We start from the raw sequence: 14,487 nt of genomic DNA on the forward strand, positions 1-14,487 counted from the left end.
ATAAATTAGTAAAGTTAGGTCTCATAGGACTCAGGGTGAGCTTGCCAATTGGATGTATAATTGACTGAATGGCAGGAGACAGAGTGTATTTTTTTTATTCATTTGTGGGCATTGCTTGCTGGCCAGCATTTATTGCCCATCTCTGGTTGCCCTTGAGAAGGTGGTGTTGAGCTCCCTTCTTGAACCGCTGCAGTCCACCTGCTGTGGGTTGACTCACAATGCCATTAGGGAGGGAATTCCAGGATTTTGACCCAGTGACAGTGAAAGAACGGCAATATGTTTCCAAGTCAGGATGGTCAGTGGATTGAAGGGGAACTCAAAGGTCGTAGTGTTCCCATATATCTGCTGCCCTTGTCCTATGAGGTGGAAGTTGTCATTGGTTTAGAAGGTGCTGTCTGTTGATCTTTGGTGGAATTTTGGTGAATTTGATGGAGGGTTTATTTTTGGACTGGAGGCCTGTCACCAGCGGTGGTCCGCAGGGATTTGTTCTGAGTTCACTTTTGTTTGTCATTTATATAAATGATTTAGATGAGAATATAGAAGGTATGGTTAGTATGTTTGAGGACGACACAAAATTTAGTGGCATATCAGACAGTGAAGAAGGTTTTCTAAGATTACAAAGGGATCTTGATCAAAAGATCAATGGATTGAAAATGGCAGAGGGAGTTAAATCTGTATAAGTGCGAAATATTGCATTTTGGTACAACAAACAGGAGAGGACTTATACAATTAATGGTAGGGCCTTGGGTAGTGTTTGGAGAATAGAGGCACCTAGGGGTTCAGGTACATAATTCTTTGAATTGTGAGTCATAGTTGGACAGGGTGGTTAAAATAGTATTTAGCCTTCATTGCTCATTGCTTTCAGTGTTGGAGTTGGGAAGTCTTGTTAAGGTTGAATAGGACATTAGTGAGGCTTCTTCCAGAGTACCATGTCCAGTTCTGGTTACCCAGTTATAGGAAGGACATTATTAAGCAAGAGAGGATTCAGAAGAGATTTACCAGGATGTTGCTGGTTATGGAAGGTTTGAGTTATAAAGAAAGGCCGGATAGACTGGGATTTTTTTCACTGCAGCAAAGGAGGTTTACAGGTGCCCTTATCGAAGTTTATAAAGTCATGAGTAGTATAGATAGTGTTAATGCTAGGTGTCTTTTCCCTAGGATGGGGAATTTCAAAACTAGGGGGCATATTTTTAAGGTGAGAGAAGAGAGATTTAAAAAAAACATGAGGGGAAATTCTTTTGCATACAGGGTGGTCCGTGTGTGGAATGAACTTCCTGAGGAATTGATGGATATGGGCACAGTTACAACATTTAAAAGACACTTAGATAAGTACATGAAAATAGAAATGTTTGAAGGATATGGGGCAGGAGCAGGCAGGTGGGACTGGTTTAGTTTGAAATTCTGTTCAGCATGGACGATTGGACAAAGGATCCGTTTTCATGCTGTATGACTCTATGATAGAGCAGGTAAAGAGGTGAGAACATAATAGATAAAAGCAAAATACTGTGGATGCCGGAAATCTGAAACAAACACTGAGAGAGAATCTTGGAGAATCTCAGCAGGTTTGGCAGCATCTGTGGAGAGAGAGAAAAATGAGTTAATGGTTTGATTATTAGGAAAAAGTAACAATAAATGTTGAAAATATGAAGAATTTCTGACATGTAAGGGAACTTTCATGATAAAGCACATCCAGCTAGGAAGAAAGAAGTTTTAAATTTGGATTTCATACTGAAATAAGACAAAGTACATCACATGGGAAATCATCTAGCTAACAGTGGCTGCTCTATGTTTTGATTTTAAAATAATTATGGAAACATGAGCCATACTATGATATCGCTGTGACTTCAGTATATATAAATTAGATTAGATTACCTATAGTGTGGAAACAGGCCCTTCGGCCCAACAAGTCCACACCGACCCTCTGAAGATTAACCCACCCAGACCCATTTCTCTCTGACTAACGCACCTAACACTATGGGCAATTCAGCACGGCCAACTCACCTGACCTGCACATCTTTGGACTGTGGGAGGAAACCAGAGCAAACCCACACAGACATGGGGAGAACACGTGAACTCCACACAGACCCAAGGCTGGAATCGATACTCAGACCCTGGTGCTGTGAGGCAGCAGTGCTGACTGTTGAGCCAACACGCCGTGAGAGGATAGGGTTGAAAATAGTCCAGTTCAATATATCGAGCTCTGCTGTTTTATCACATATGCAGAGGAACTTCAATTATCCAAACGAGATGGGCGGGCACTGTTTCTTTCGGACAATTGAATATTCAGTTTATTGATTCAATGCCTCTCCTCTGGGACTTGGAGTTTTCTGAAGTTTCCTTTTTTCTCACTTTCCTGCCTTGCTCCCTCTGTCTCGGGATTTGTTTCTGAGCAGACACACACGTGTGTGTAAGGGGCCTGCAGCATAGCTGAAGCCTCTCGCCTCACCCCACCCCATCAGTTCAATGGGATTGACATAGCGAGCAATTGCTAAGTCCACTCACCATTCAGGAGACTAGGCAGCAACACATAGTGCGCGAGCCCCTGCCCTATCCATCCCCACCACCACCCTCATCCACATCCTATCCACTCCCACTCCCATGCCCCCTACCCCGTCCAACACCACCCCACATCCACCCCCACACCCGCCCCCATCCACCTCCCCAACCCTGTCCAAGCCCACCCCCATCCATCCCCCCAAACCCTGTCCAACACCACACCGCCTGCCCTCCTGTCCATGTCCCTGGCCGGACACCTGTGCACCCCTGTATTAAAAATACTCAATGACATGCCCTCCACAGCCTTCTTTGGCAATGAATTCCACAGATTCACCACTCTCTGGCTAAAGAAGGTTTTCCTTATCTCTGTTCTAGAGGGTGTTCCCTTTACCTTAAAGCAGTACCCTTGGGTTCTCATTTCTCCTGCCAATGGAAACATCTTCCCGACATCCACTTTGTCTCGGCCATTCAGTACTCTGTAAGTTTTAATTAGATCTCCCTCATTCTTCTAAACTTAATCAAACATGGTTCCAGAGTCCTCAAACATTCCTCATATGTTAAGCCTGAAAATTCCTGCGATCAATCTTATGAACCTCCTCTGGACCTGCTCCAGGGCCAATACATCCTTCCTGAGGTATGGGACTCAAAATTATTCACAGTCATCTAAAAGTAGTCTGACCAGACCCTTATAATGCCTCAGAAGTACATCCCTCCTTTTCTATTCTAGTCCTCTCAAGGTGAATGACAACATTGCATTTGCCTTCCTAACTACTGACTCAACCTGCAAGTTTACTGAAGAGAAACCTGGACTAAGACTTCCAGGTCCCTTTGCACTTGAGATTTCTGAACTTTCTTCCCATTTAGAAAATAGTCCATGCCTCTATTCTTCCTACCAAAGTGCATGACCTCACACTTTCCCATATTGTGTTTCATCTGCCACTTCTTTGCCCACTCTCCTAACCTGTCTAAGTCTTTCTGCAGCCTTCCCACCTCCTGAATATCATCTAGCCCTCCAGCAATCTTTGTATCATCTGCAGACTTAGCCAGAATGCCCTCAGTTCCTTCATCCAGATCAATAATATATAAAGTGAGAAGTTGTGGTGCCAAAACTGACTCTTGTGGAACATCACTAGTCAATAGCTTCCATCCTAAGAAGGACCCTTTCAACTCCACTCTTTGCTTTCTGCCAGACAGCTAATTTTCTATCCATGCTAGCACCTTGCTTCTATTACCATGGGCCCTTATCTTACACAGCAGCTTCCTGTGCGACACCTTGTCAAAGGCCTTCTGGACGTCCAGATAGATAACATCCATTGGCTCCTCTTGGTCTAACCTGCTCATTACCTCTTCAAAAATTCTAATAGATTTGTCAGGCATGTCCTCCCCTTGATGAACTATGCACTTCCAAGTATTCAGAAATCTCATCCTTCACAATGGACTCCAAAATCTTATCAATGACTGAGGTCAGCCCTATAATTTCCCATCTTTTGCCTTGCTCCTTCTTAAACAGGGGGTTGCATTAGTGATTTTGAGGTCCTCTGGGACCCTCCCTGACTCCTGTGATGCCTGAAAGATCACTACTAACGCCTCCATTATCTCTTCAGCTATCTCCTTAAGAACTCTGGCGTATAGCCCATCTCGTTCTGGTGATTTATCCAGACCTTTCAGTTTTTCTAGCACCTTCTCCTTGGTGTTGGCCACCATGTTCATCCCCACCCCAGACTCTCTTGAATTTTTAGGATGTTACTCATCTTTTTCACCGTGAAGACTGATGCCAAGTATTTATTCAGTTCCTCAGCCATTTCTTTGTTCACCATTACCATTTTTCCAATGGCCCACTGTCCACTTTTGCCTCTCTTTTGCCCCTTATATAACTAAAGAAACTCTAGCAATCTTTTCTAATATTACTAGCTAGCTTTCCCTCCTTATTTCTTTCTTCATTGTCCTTTGATGGTCTTTGCAGGCTTCCCAATCCTTTGGCTTCCCACTGCCCTTCACCACATTATATGCTTTTTCTTTTTCTTTTTTGCTGTTCCTGATTTTGCTTGTCAGCCATGGTTGCCTCATCTTCCTTTTATTATGCTTCTTTTTCCTAGGGATTAATTTTTGCTGTATCTCCTGAATTACTCCCAGAAACTCCTGCCATTGCTGTTCCATTGTCTTTCCTGCTAGGCTCCTCTCCCACTCAATTCTGGTCAGCTCCTCCCTCATGCTTCTGTGATTGACTTTACTCAACTATCATACCGTTACAGCTGATTCCACCTTCTCCCTCTCAAATTGCAGAATAAATTCTACCATATTACGGTCACTACCTCCTAAGGATTCCTTCACCTTGTGCTCTCTTATCAAGTCTGCCTCATTGCACAACATTAAATCCAGTATTGCCTGTTCCCGAGTGGACTCCACCACAAGCTGCTCCAAAAAGCCATCACGTAGACTTTCCACAAATTCCTTTTCCTGTGATTCACTACCAACTTGATTTTCCCAGTCTACCTGCATATTGAAATCCCCCATGATCACTGTAACTTTGTCTTTCTTTTTGTGCCTCTTCTACCTCTTGATATATCTTGTGCTCCAACTCTTGACTATTGTTTAGAGGCCTGTAGATATCTCCCATTATGTTTTTTTTTCACCTTTATGGTCCCTCAACTCTACCCAGACAGATTCTATATCATCTGACTCTACTTCATTTATTGCAATTGATTTAATTTCATTTCTTACTAACAAGGCAACCCCACCCCCTGCCCACCTGCTTGTTTTTTCTATAGGATGTATATCCTCGGATATTTAGCTCCAGTCCTGATCCCCTTGCAGCCACATATCCATGATGCTTACCACATCATACCTGCCAATTTCAATCTGTGTCACAAGCTCATTTAGCTTATTTTGTATACTCGCGCATCAGATACAACACCTTTACTCCTGTATTGACCTTTCCTCTTCTCATTGTCATTTATTTATCCAGTATGTTTAAAGTTTGATTCCTAACCTTTTCCAAACACTCTATCCTATTTTGTGTGCTGGAGATTTTGATAACCTCTCCTGAATTCTCATTTCTTTTCATTTTGTTCATATTTTTTTCATTTTGAACTGCGGTCTTATGGTAATAAAAGCAATACAAGCAACAAGATTATCCACCAAGGGCCATCCAATGTTATGGCAAATGTGATCACTTCTAGTAATTTTACAGTGATAGGTCACCTCTTAAAAGTAAATCAAATAGTAACCACATAGGTGAAGGGGAATCCAGCAATATTGAATGATTTGTTTTGTAAGGAACTACCTTATTGGAACAATAACCATCAAAACTGCCCTGACAGAAATGACTAAACAGATTATAACATTCAGTATGATGCTTAGGACATTTGTTAGGCCACTTTTACATTCAATTCTGGTCTCCCTCATATAGGAAGGATGTTGTGAAACCTGAAAGGGTTCAAAAAAGATTTACAAGGATGTTGCCAGCATTGGAGGGTTTGAGACAAAGGGAGAGGCTGAATAGGTTGTGACTATTTTTCCTGGAGCATTGGAGGCTGAAGGGTGACCTTATGAAGAGGATGGATAAGGTGAGTAGCCAAGATCTTTTCCCCAAGTTGGGGGGAGTCCAAAACTAGAGGATGTTGGTTTAAGGTGAGAGGGGAAAGATTTAACAGGGACCTGAAGGTGTGTGTGTGTGTGGAATGAGCTGCCAGAAGAAGTGGTGGAGGCTGGTACAATTACAACATTTAAAAGGCATCTGGATGGGTACATAAATAGGAAGGGTTTGGAGTGATATGGGCCAAATACTGGCAAATGGGACTAGATTAATTTAGGATATTTGGTTGGCATGGATGTGTTGGACCGAATGGTCTGTTTCCATTCTGTACAGCACTATGACTCTATGATTCTACATACAATCAGGAAGAAATGATACTTTCTCAATGAGAACCCATTGATCTTTATACTGATGTCAAAGTCCACTGTCAAACAGTCCTTTCAGTATCATAAATTTTAGGATGATGTTACTAATCTGAATCTATTATCTGAATCTGCTAAGAGTACATTAGTGGGAACCTGTAGGTCTTCACACTCCAACATCATTCTCAGTCATGGGATCTAAGAGAACTGTGAGGCCCTCACAGTACATGAATCTATGATCAACAGACTTTGGTAGAGATAAAGGAGTGGGAAATGCATTCCATTTAAAGGGAATATGTTTAATTAAATAATTCAGGCAACAATGTTAAGGAAATAATTGCAGTTAATAATGTTGGAAACCTAGAATGCCCTTGGAGGAAATGTAGAGGTAGGGTTTAACAAATATGTAGATTAGGTATGCTATCGTGTAACTGTGACATCGTAGGCAGGTGATAGAACTTTGCTTGAAGGTTGGAACTAATGCAAAATAGACCTATCATCATGTTTATAAATATTGTATAAAAGAAACCTAGAAATCTGGCATGAGCTTGTATGAAGAATAGAAGAGCCTATATTAAAACAGACGTGAAGATTACATTAAAAAAGCAGGAAATTACAGACCAAATAATAATGGACAAAAAAGACATACTGAAAGGATGTCATTGCTGACAATTCCTAATTAATTTACTTTGTTCAGCTTTTGGAGTATTGTATCTATCGTATCAAATTAGTACTTTTTTAAAATTGTATTTTTAGCTGACTAGTCTTTAGGTGAAATATGTGAAGGTCAAATAATTGGAGTCTGTAAATATGCCACTGAAAATTTTTAATAAGATTTCACACAATATAAGTGTATCAACAAGAGTTGCAAAAAAAAATCTTATAATGGGCATCAAATATAAGGACCAAGAGTTTCCACTCAATTACATTAATTTTCTCAGTGTAAATCACAAGAATGCTGAACAAAGGAGCAGAATTTTAAACACAAAGCATGTTTAACATAAATTGATTATTCATGATGTTTTATGTTCATTGAAAAAGCATTGAACTCGAAGCTAATTTTAAACCTTTGAGGACACTCTTAAAAATTAGCTATTTTAGGTGTAAAGACACATAAAAACACATTTTGAAAGTTTTGAATATAGCTATGTTTAAATTTATGAAAAACTTGAATATGCGCAACAAAATAACTAACAATGGCTCTGTGTTGTTATTTTAGAAGTCATATTCATTTATTTAGGTTAGTCAAAAAAAGGTTTGCTCATAACTGGCAAACCTAACACTGATTAAAATGCTTATTATTGTTATAAATGCATTTGTGTTTCATTTGTCCAACTGTTAAATGTCAGCACTCAAATAAATCACCAAATATTTTAGAAAGGCAAACTTTAAAAAAAAGTGCTGTCCAATTGTCATAATTTAAATGTATTGAAAACTGAAAGATAAACCCTTTTGAAAATTACTACAATATTGGACATAATTTAGCAGAAACTCTACCTCAACATGTGTCTCTGCTTTTAACATATGTGTAAAACAGATTGTCTGCAGATGTTAACAAAGCAAAAGCATGTGTTTTTATCATCAATGCGAATAAGAGCTTGCACTTGTATAATAAGTTTAGCATTAGAGGATATCCCAAGATGCTTGACAGGATCATTATCAGACAAATGCTGACACTGAACAACATAAAGTGTAGCCATGCAGATGACCAATGCTTGATGAAAGCGGTATGAAGTAATTTGAACACAAGGTTGAAAATCTTGTATGATATTTTCAGACCAGGAAAATACATTTGCAAGTATAGAGATAATGCATGGCAGTGCCTTGTTGCAAACTGGGACACGGGCAACAGAGTTTTACATACACTGAATTTTATAGAGGGTCTGCTGTGTTTGGAAGTGCCAAAATCAATAATATTAAGAATTTGCATTAACATCATGTGTTAAATGTAGGAAAATATTCCAAGACATTCCAAAGCATTAAGCAGAAAATGTATTATTACCAATGTGTAGACATTTTCCATGTTTCTATGTAAACTTGATCAAACAGATACATTTTAAGGGGGAGAGCGAAATGGAAATATTTAAGGACGGAATTTCAGATCTTCAGGCCGAGATAGCTGAAGGTAAAACTTACAATGATGAGTGAAAGGAAGTGACAGATGCATAAGTCACCAGAGTTGAGGAAACAAGTAAGTCCCAGTGGGTTTAGAGCTAGAAGGGGTTGCAAAGATGGAGAGTGCAATTCCATAGAGAGATTTGAACCCCGATGAGAATTTTAAATTTGAGATCCTAGTTGATTTGGGAGCCAATGAACACAGAGACAATTGGCTGTCAGGACTGGGATGTCTACAGTCGAGTATTAGATGAGATAATGTTTATTGAGGGTGAAACAGCTGAGAGTATATAAAGATAATAAAAGCATGAATGGGGTCTCAGTGGCCGATAGGTTGAGGTGCAGGCAGAGATAGACAATATTAGGGAAGTGTAAGTAACTGATCTTTGCAATGGAAAAGATTTGACTTCGGAAGCTTAATCTTAGTTCAAAGAGGATGTAATTTATTACTTTGATGAGAAAATGTTCATAGTGTAGCAGTACATACCTGAACATGCAGCACAGAGTTGAAGAGATCATTAAAGACTAATTGGGATATGATAAATTGGGACATGAGGGGTTTTCTTTCGGAGGACATGACGATAGCAGATTTGGAAGGGTAAAAGGCTGTGCTTGAGAAAAAGGAGCTTTTACAATTTCAGGTAGCAGAGCTAGGAGGGAATTTAGTTAGCACTTTAGTGGAATTAGGATCAAGGGAGCAGGTAATGAATCATATACCCAAAATGCACTTAGAAAGGACACAAGCAGTTAATTTTGGGAGAAGATACAAGTTCAGAGTTGGGCCAGAGGAAGAATTTAGTGGAACTTAATTTTGGGTAAGAGGAAAGGATGAATCTTGCAGAGGCAATTGAATATCCCCATCTTAATGATGATGAAATCTGTGAAAAACACCAACTTAGTATTGGGCAGGAGAGGAGAAGTAGTTAAGAAGAGGTGTTATCTCTGTGTTTTAGAATTTTTGGATATGATTGTTTTTATGAAGTTTGGAAATCAAAACCTCATTAAAGACCATTGGAATAGTCCAGCCTTAAGATAATAACAACATGGATGACAGTTTCAGTGGAAAATTATCTGAGGTTTATGTGGCAATGTCAGGAACTTGGCAAAGAGCAGGGCACAACAGCATTTCATATTTTGAAGAAGAATGACTACTCTAGTGGCAAATGACTAAAAATTCAAATCTGCATCACTCAAACGCATGAGCACAGAAGTTTGGTTGGGATTTAAGTTCAACAATCATGGATGAGAAATTGTGAAGTTGGTGGTCTAGGTTTGGGTTTCGGGCAGGGATTGTAGGAGTTGCTGTCACAATGTGGGGCTGGCAATAAAAGATATTAGACCAGAGCAGAGGAAAAATTGAGATCATGAATCAAGAATACCAGTGATATGGGAGAGGGCAGTCAATGACCTTGTTATTAATACAGAATCGAGAAGAGACCTACTGTTCTTTCTGAACCCATATTCAGGTAAGCTACTGGTTTATTTGTTGCAAGGAATCCTTAGATTTGGTTTCTCTGAGTTCAACCTGCATGTGATATTGGCTCCTTCCAGCCAAGTCAGTATGCTATGACCCATACCTGCAAAATACCTCTTATATGTAATTATAGGTAGCTGAAAATATTCACAAGCTTGCTCCCTGCTATATTGGAGCTTTACAAGGTGTACTTTCATACATTGTGCCTAAGTTATTACAGTTCAAATGCAAGGTGCAGTCAGTCTTTAAGTATAAATTCAATTTATGGGAATTGGTGATGAGTGGTCAAAGAACACAAAGTGTGACCTTTGCTGGATAATGAAGAATGACTATAGTGTTATAACTCCACAGCATAGATTCTTTGTTCAGCCTCATTGTATCTGACCTAAAACCACTAGTCCAAATTTCATACACCTTTTAAGGGATAACACACAGATTCCTGAAATAATCTGCAATCACATCACCATCCGAATGGTTTATGACTGGTGAGACCCCTTTAAAATAGCTTGTAGCATTATCCAATACATGAGATACATTATCTCTGCCACTGACTGTAGGCAGAAATAATGTTATTACTTTGTTTGTCTGTAAACTATAACTACCACTGGTCATAGTGTGATTTAATTTGGTATAGTGCACAAATGCAAAATGGCCCAAGGAAGAAGTGATTAGTTTTTGGGAACATGCAGATCTGGATACAAGAATTTTTTTAAAGGTTTCATAATAATTGAGAGATTGGATAAATAAACTTTTTAAAAAAGTGTTATTTGGTTAGAGTCTTGTATTTTTTAGATGTGTGGATTGTCTCAGTTGCTGTGAGGGAATATGTCATAGTTGTCAAAATGTGATCAGAATTTCCAGAGCAGGATGTGGATTGGCCCAAACTCTCTTCAGTGAGGTGAAAGCTCACTTCACAAAAAAGCAATTCTGCAATTATAAAGCACTAATGAAACAGGTCTAAGGAAAAGCTGCAGAATTTTAATAATGATGAGTTAGCACAGCATAGGGAAGGTCTACTCGGTGCCTTCTTCACTTGTGTAGATACACCCTATTGTAACTAATATTTCACACTGATACACTGAGTTTGTGTCCACTATGAAGCAGTGATAAACTTTTTGATTGATTTAGCTTTCTTCATTTTTAAACGTATATTCCCATGGTACTGTGTATGCTTTAAAACAGTATCTCTTTATTTGTTCAATCATTGGGATTTTGAAATGTGTCTGAATCTGATATTTCTTGCACCTCTGTACAAGATTGTAACGGCAGCTCATTTTTCTCAGAGATATTGACTGCATGAACTGTTTCCTTATTTGTAGTTGCATTTGTAACTATATCCTCAGGTGATTCAGGAATCAATGTTTGATCAGGAGTTTCTTCAGTTGCAATAAGTTCTTCAACAATTGGCTTCTTCAAATCTGTGTATGATACAGATCAACAGTATAGTCAGTAATTAAGCCAAAAATGGTCAGGAAGTAAAACAGTGAAAAACAATCCAGAATTGACTGCAAGCTGCAACTGAGAGCTGAACACAAGCCATTCAATAGCCAGCTAATCTCTTAGTTATACCATATTACTAGTTGGGGCTGGGAAATAGATTTCAAAAAAGTGACATCAAATTTGGTAGCACCTTAGTTCAATCCATTCTTCCAAGTCTCCCATCCACAAAACTGCCTCCCTGTAACTTTACCATCTCTCCACAAATATCAAGGTTAAAATATTTATGAAGTTTTCTGGTACAGTATGTCAGAAGAAATTGTTTGAAACAACGTAAAGCAAGAGGATATGGATAGAGAATTTAAATGAGGTAAATTTGTTCAAAATGGCTTCTCACCTAAATCCAGTATTAATGTTAGTGGTTAGTGATTGTATTATGAAAACAATTGCTCTATTGAAGAGTCATCTAAACTCGAAATGTTAGCTTGCTCTCTCTCCATGAATGCTGCCTGACCCGTTGTGATTTTCTGAATTATTTTGTTTTCAGTACAGTTTCAGCATCTGCAGTAATTTGTTCCATGATTGTTTTATGTTTTATTTAATATTCAATAACCATCAATTAGATGATAGTGGGAATGAAATAACAATTTACAAGAGAATGCTGCAATGGAATAAAAATGAGATAGCAGATTGAAAGCAAAAGTTTTTTTTAATAATCATTTTAAATGGATTTATAAATAAAGTAAAAGTTATTTAAATTATGTTTCATAGCTAATTAGATTTTCTGATTTAAGAACTCTGCAGTGGAATTAGCTTATAGCTGACGATGCCTAAATTGGTTAAATGAATGTAAACACCAGTGTAAATCTATAAAAGAATAATTGTATGGTTAACACCTTGATTAGAATTTCTAAATTATCTATCTTAAACAATTGGACAAAAGTAGGCTCCCTGCCTTCATTCCTGATGAAAGGCTTTTGCCCAAAATGTCAATTTTCCTGCTTCTCGGATGCTGCCTGACATGCTGTGCTTTTCCAGCACCACTCTAATCTATATTAAACAATTGAACAACTGAGTCATAAGACAACTTTAATAAAACCTGAGTACACTGTAGTTTCCTGCACCACTTACAAAAGCTCACAGACCTCTGCCACATTTTGGAATCTCTATATATGTTGCTAAAGGACACTTCTGCATTATATACTCTAAAATGCAATAACTGAGCAGGCTTTAAAGGTGTTAAATTCACTAGGCAAATGTACTGGATGTACAGATTAAGATTCAAGCGATAAGTCTGAACTAATGTGTCTTAGTCCACAGAAATAACCTTCAGTTATCATTCATATCTGATCTGGTTGAGCTGGTGATACATTTGAGATTAGCAGGGTAGTTGCCAGGGTAGTTTGATAACTTTGCTTCCCGGAATCAATATAAGCCCAATGAGAGAAAAGACATTGATTGTAAACAATCAGGTCTAACAAATGTTGAAACAACATATATCTAAGAATGAGCTGACAGTTAAGATCTAGAATTCAAAACGAAATATAGAGTGAATATTTTAGCTGCTGTCTGGAATTATGTGTGGCAGTTTTTGTTGTATTTTACATGAAGCATTACAAAATGCATTTCTGGAACTGCTACTTTTTCAAGTCATACTTTCTGCAAAACATCTTTTTATAACTTGTCGTAAACCTTATCTAACCACAATGTTCATCATTAATACTTATCAAAAGGCTGGAGAAAAACACTTGGTCTGTGTAGACATTTATATTATCTATTTCACAGGTTAACAGGACAAGGCATACAAGGCTATACAACAAGTGCTGGAAAATGGAATTAGAATAGTTAAGTGCTTGTTTTGACTGGAGCAGATTCAATGGACCAAAGTGCCTTATTCTGTGCTGTAACCTCTATGATTATGATTCTGACATTTTGGTACATCTCCTGGATTATGTTATTGTATTGTATAAATAAATATTGGACACTATGAATTAGGACAAGAATATAAAGAATATGGGATCAACTAAGAAAACAACTTCCTTTTATTCTGTCGTGGGATGTGAGCATCGCTGTTTGGGCCAGCATTTGTTGTCCATCCTTAAATACCTTTGAGGAGGTGGCAGTTAGCCACCTTTTTGAACCATAGCATTCTGGTAATGTAGATACGCCTACAGTGCTGTCAGGAAAGGAGTTCCAGCATTTTGAGTGCCAATATTATTTAGCTGTGTGTGTTAATAATTCTACAAATAAAGTTGCTGGAAGTGCCATTGCAGAGAAAACTTAGAAGCTTTATCTAATAAAGAAATTAATACTCACCTCCACCTGTATGAATGACAGTTTTCCTTCCAGTTGTTTTTGATGTGTCTTTGGTCAAAGTTTCCTGAACATTGCCAGCAGCATCAGCAACATACATAGCCACACAAAGTTCTCCACAGGATTTGGAAATCATCAGCTAGTCAGAAAAATCATTAACTGGTTATGAGAAAGCATGTTGCTCACATATAGACAAAGATATCTGGAGAAGAACCAAAAGTGTAATAATGATTCTATATCTCCTAACTGGTATTACCCAATGAAAGCAGAATTCAATGCCCCCTGCTGAGACATATTTAGAAGCAGGGAAAGGCCTATAATTGGAGGGTGGTGTGTACTCCTGTGTCTCTCATCTCATTCCCACCTCTGCACTAATTATGTCTGTTGCAGGAAGGCACATAGATGGCCTTCCCACTCTGATGCTAATTGAAGTTTTTAACTGACCAATTAAAGCTGGAGTATTCAGTAAGCACTCGGCAGATTAGTCACCACTTGTGTTTCTTCTGAGGTTCCTGGTGGGGCGGGTGTGGAGGGGTCCCTCAATGTCAGGCACTCAGTACATTGAAAGAAGACCCCTATAATATCTCAGGAAGCCTGACTGGAAAGGAACATCATTTATTGTCAAACATCAAAATAGAGCCATTGCTAGTGGCTCTAGGTTAGCCCCAGCCCATGAAAGACAGTTCTTCAGCCCCATTGCTGGTTCTGCTTTGTAAAGGTGATGAATTCTAGCTAGGCAGGCCATTACCTTTTAC

General features: G+C 38.7%; 1 protein-coding gene across 4 annotated transcripts in view; it reads right to left on the reverse strand.

Annotated features, from left to right (window-relative positions):
- Positions 1 to 7,202: 7,202 nt before the first annotated feature.
- Positions 7,203 to 14,487, reverse strand: part of myom1b (myomesin 1b) — a 165,032-nt gene continuing 157,747 nt past the window's right edge. For all 4 annotated transcript variants that reach the window (XM_043688207.2, XM_043688209.2, XM_043688211.2 and 1 more), the window contains 2 exons: positions 13,736 to 13,871; positions 7,203 to 11,400 (listed from right to left, as the gene is read on the reverse strand). In XM_043688207.2, coding sequence (XP_043544142.2) covers positions 11,180 to 11,400; positions 13,736 to 13,871 — 357 coding nt within the window. In that variant the 3' untranslated portion in view covers positions 7,203 to 11,179. The remainder of the gene's footprint in view (positions 11,401 to 13,735; positions 13,872 to 14,487) is intronic.

This window comes from Chiloscyllium plagiosum, unplaced genomic scaffold, assembly GCF_037043375.1.
Source record: "Chiloscyllium plagiosum isolate Xiang-an unplaced genomic scaffold, Cpla_swu_hap1 HiC_scaffold_4, whole genome shotgun sequence".
NCBI lineage: Eukaryota > Metazoa > Chordata > Chondrichthyes > Orectolobiformes > Hemiscylliidae > Chiloscyllium > Chiloscyllium plagiosum.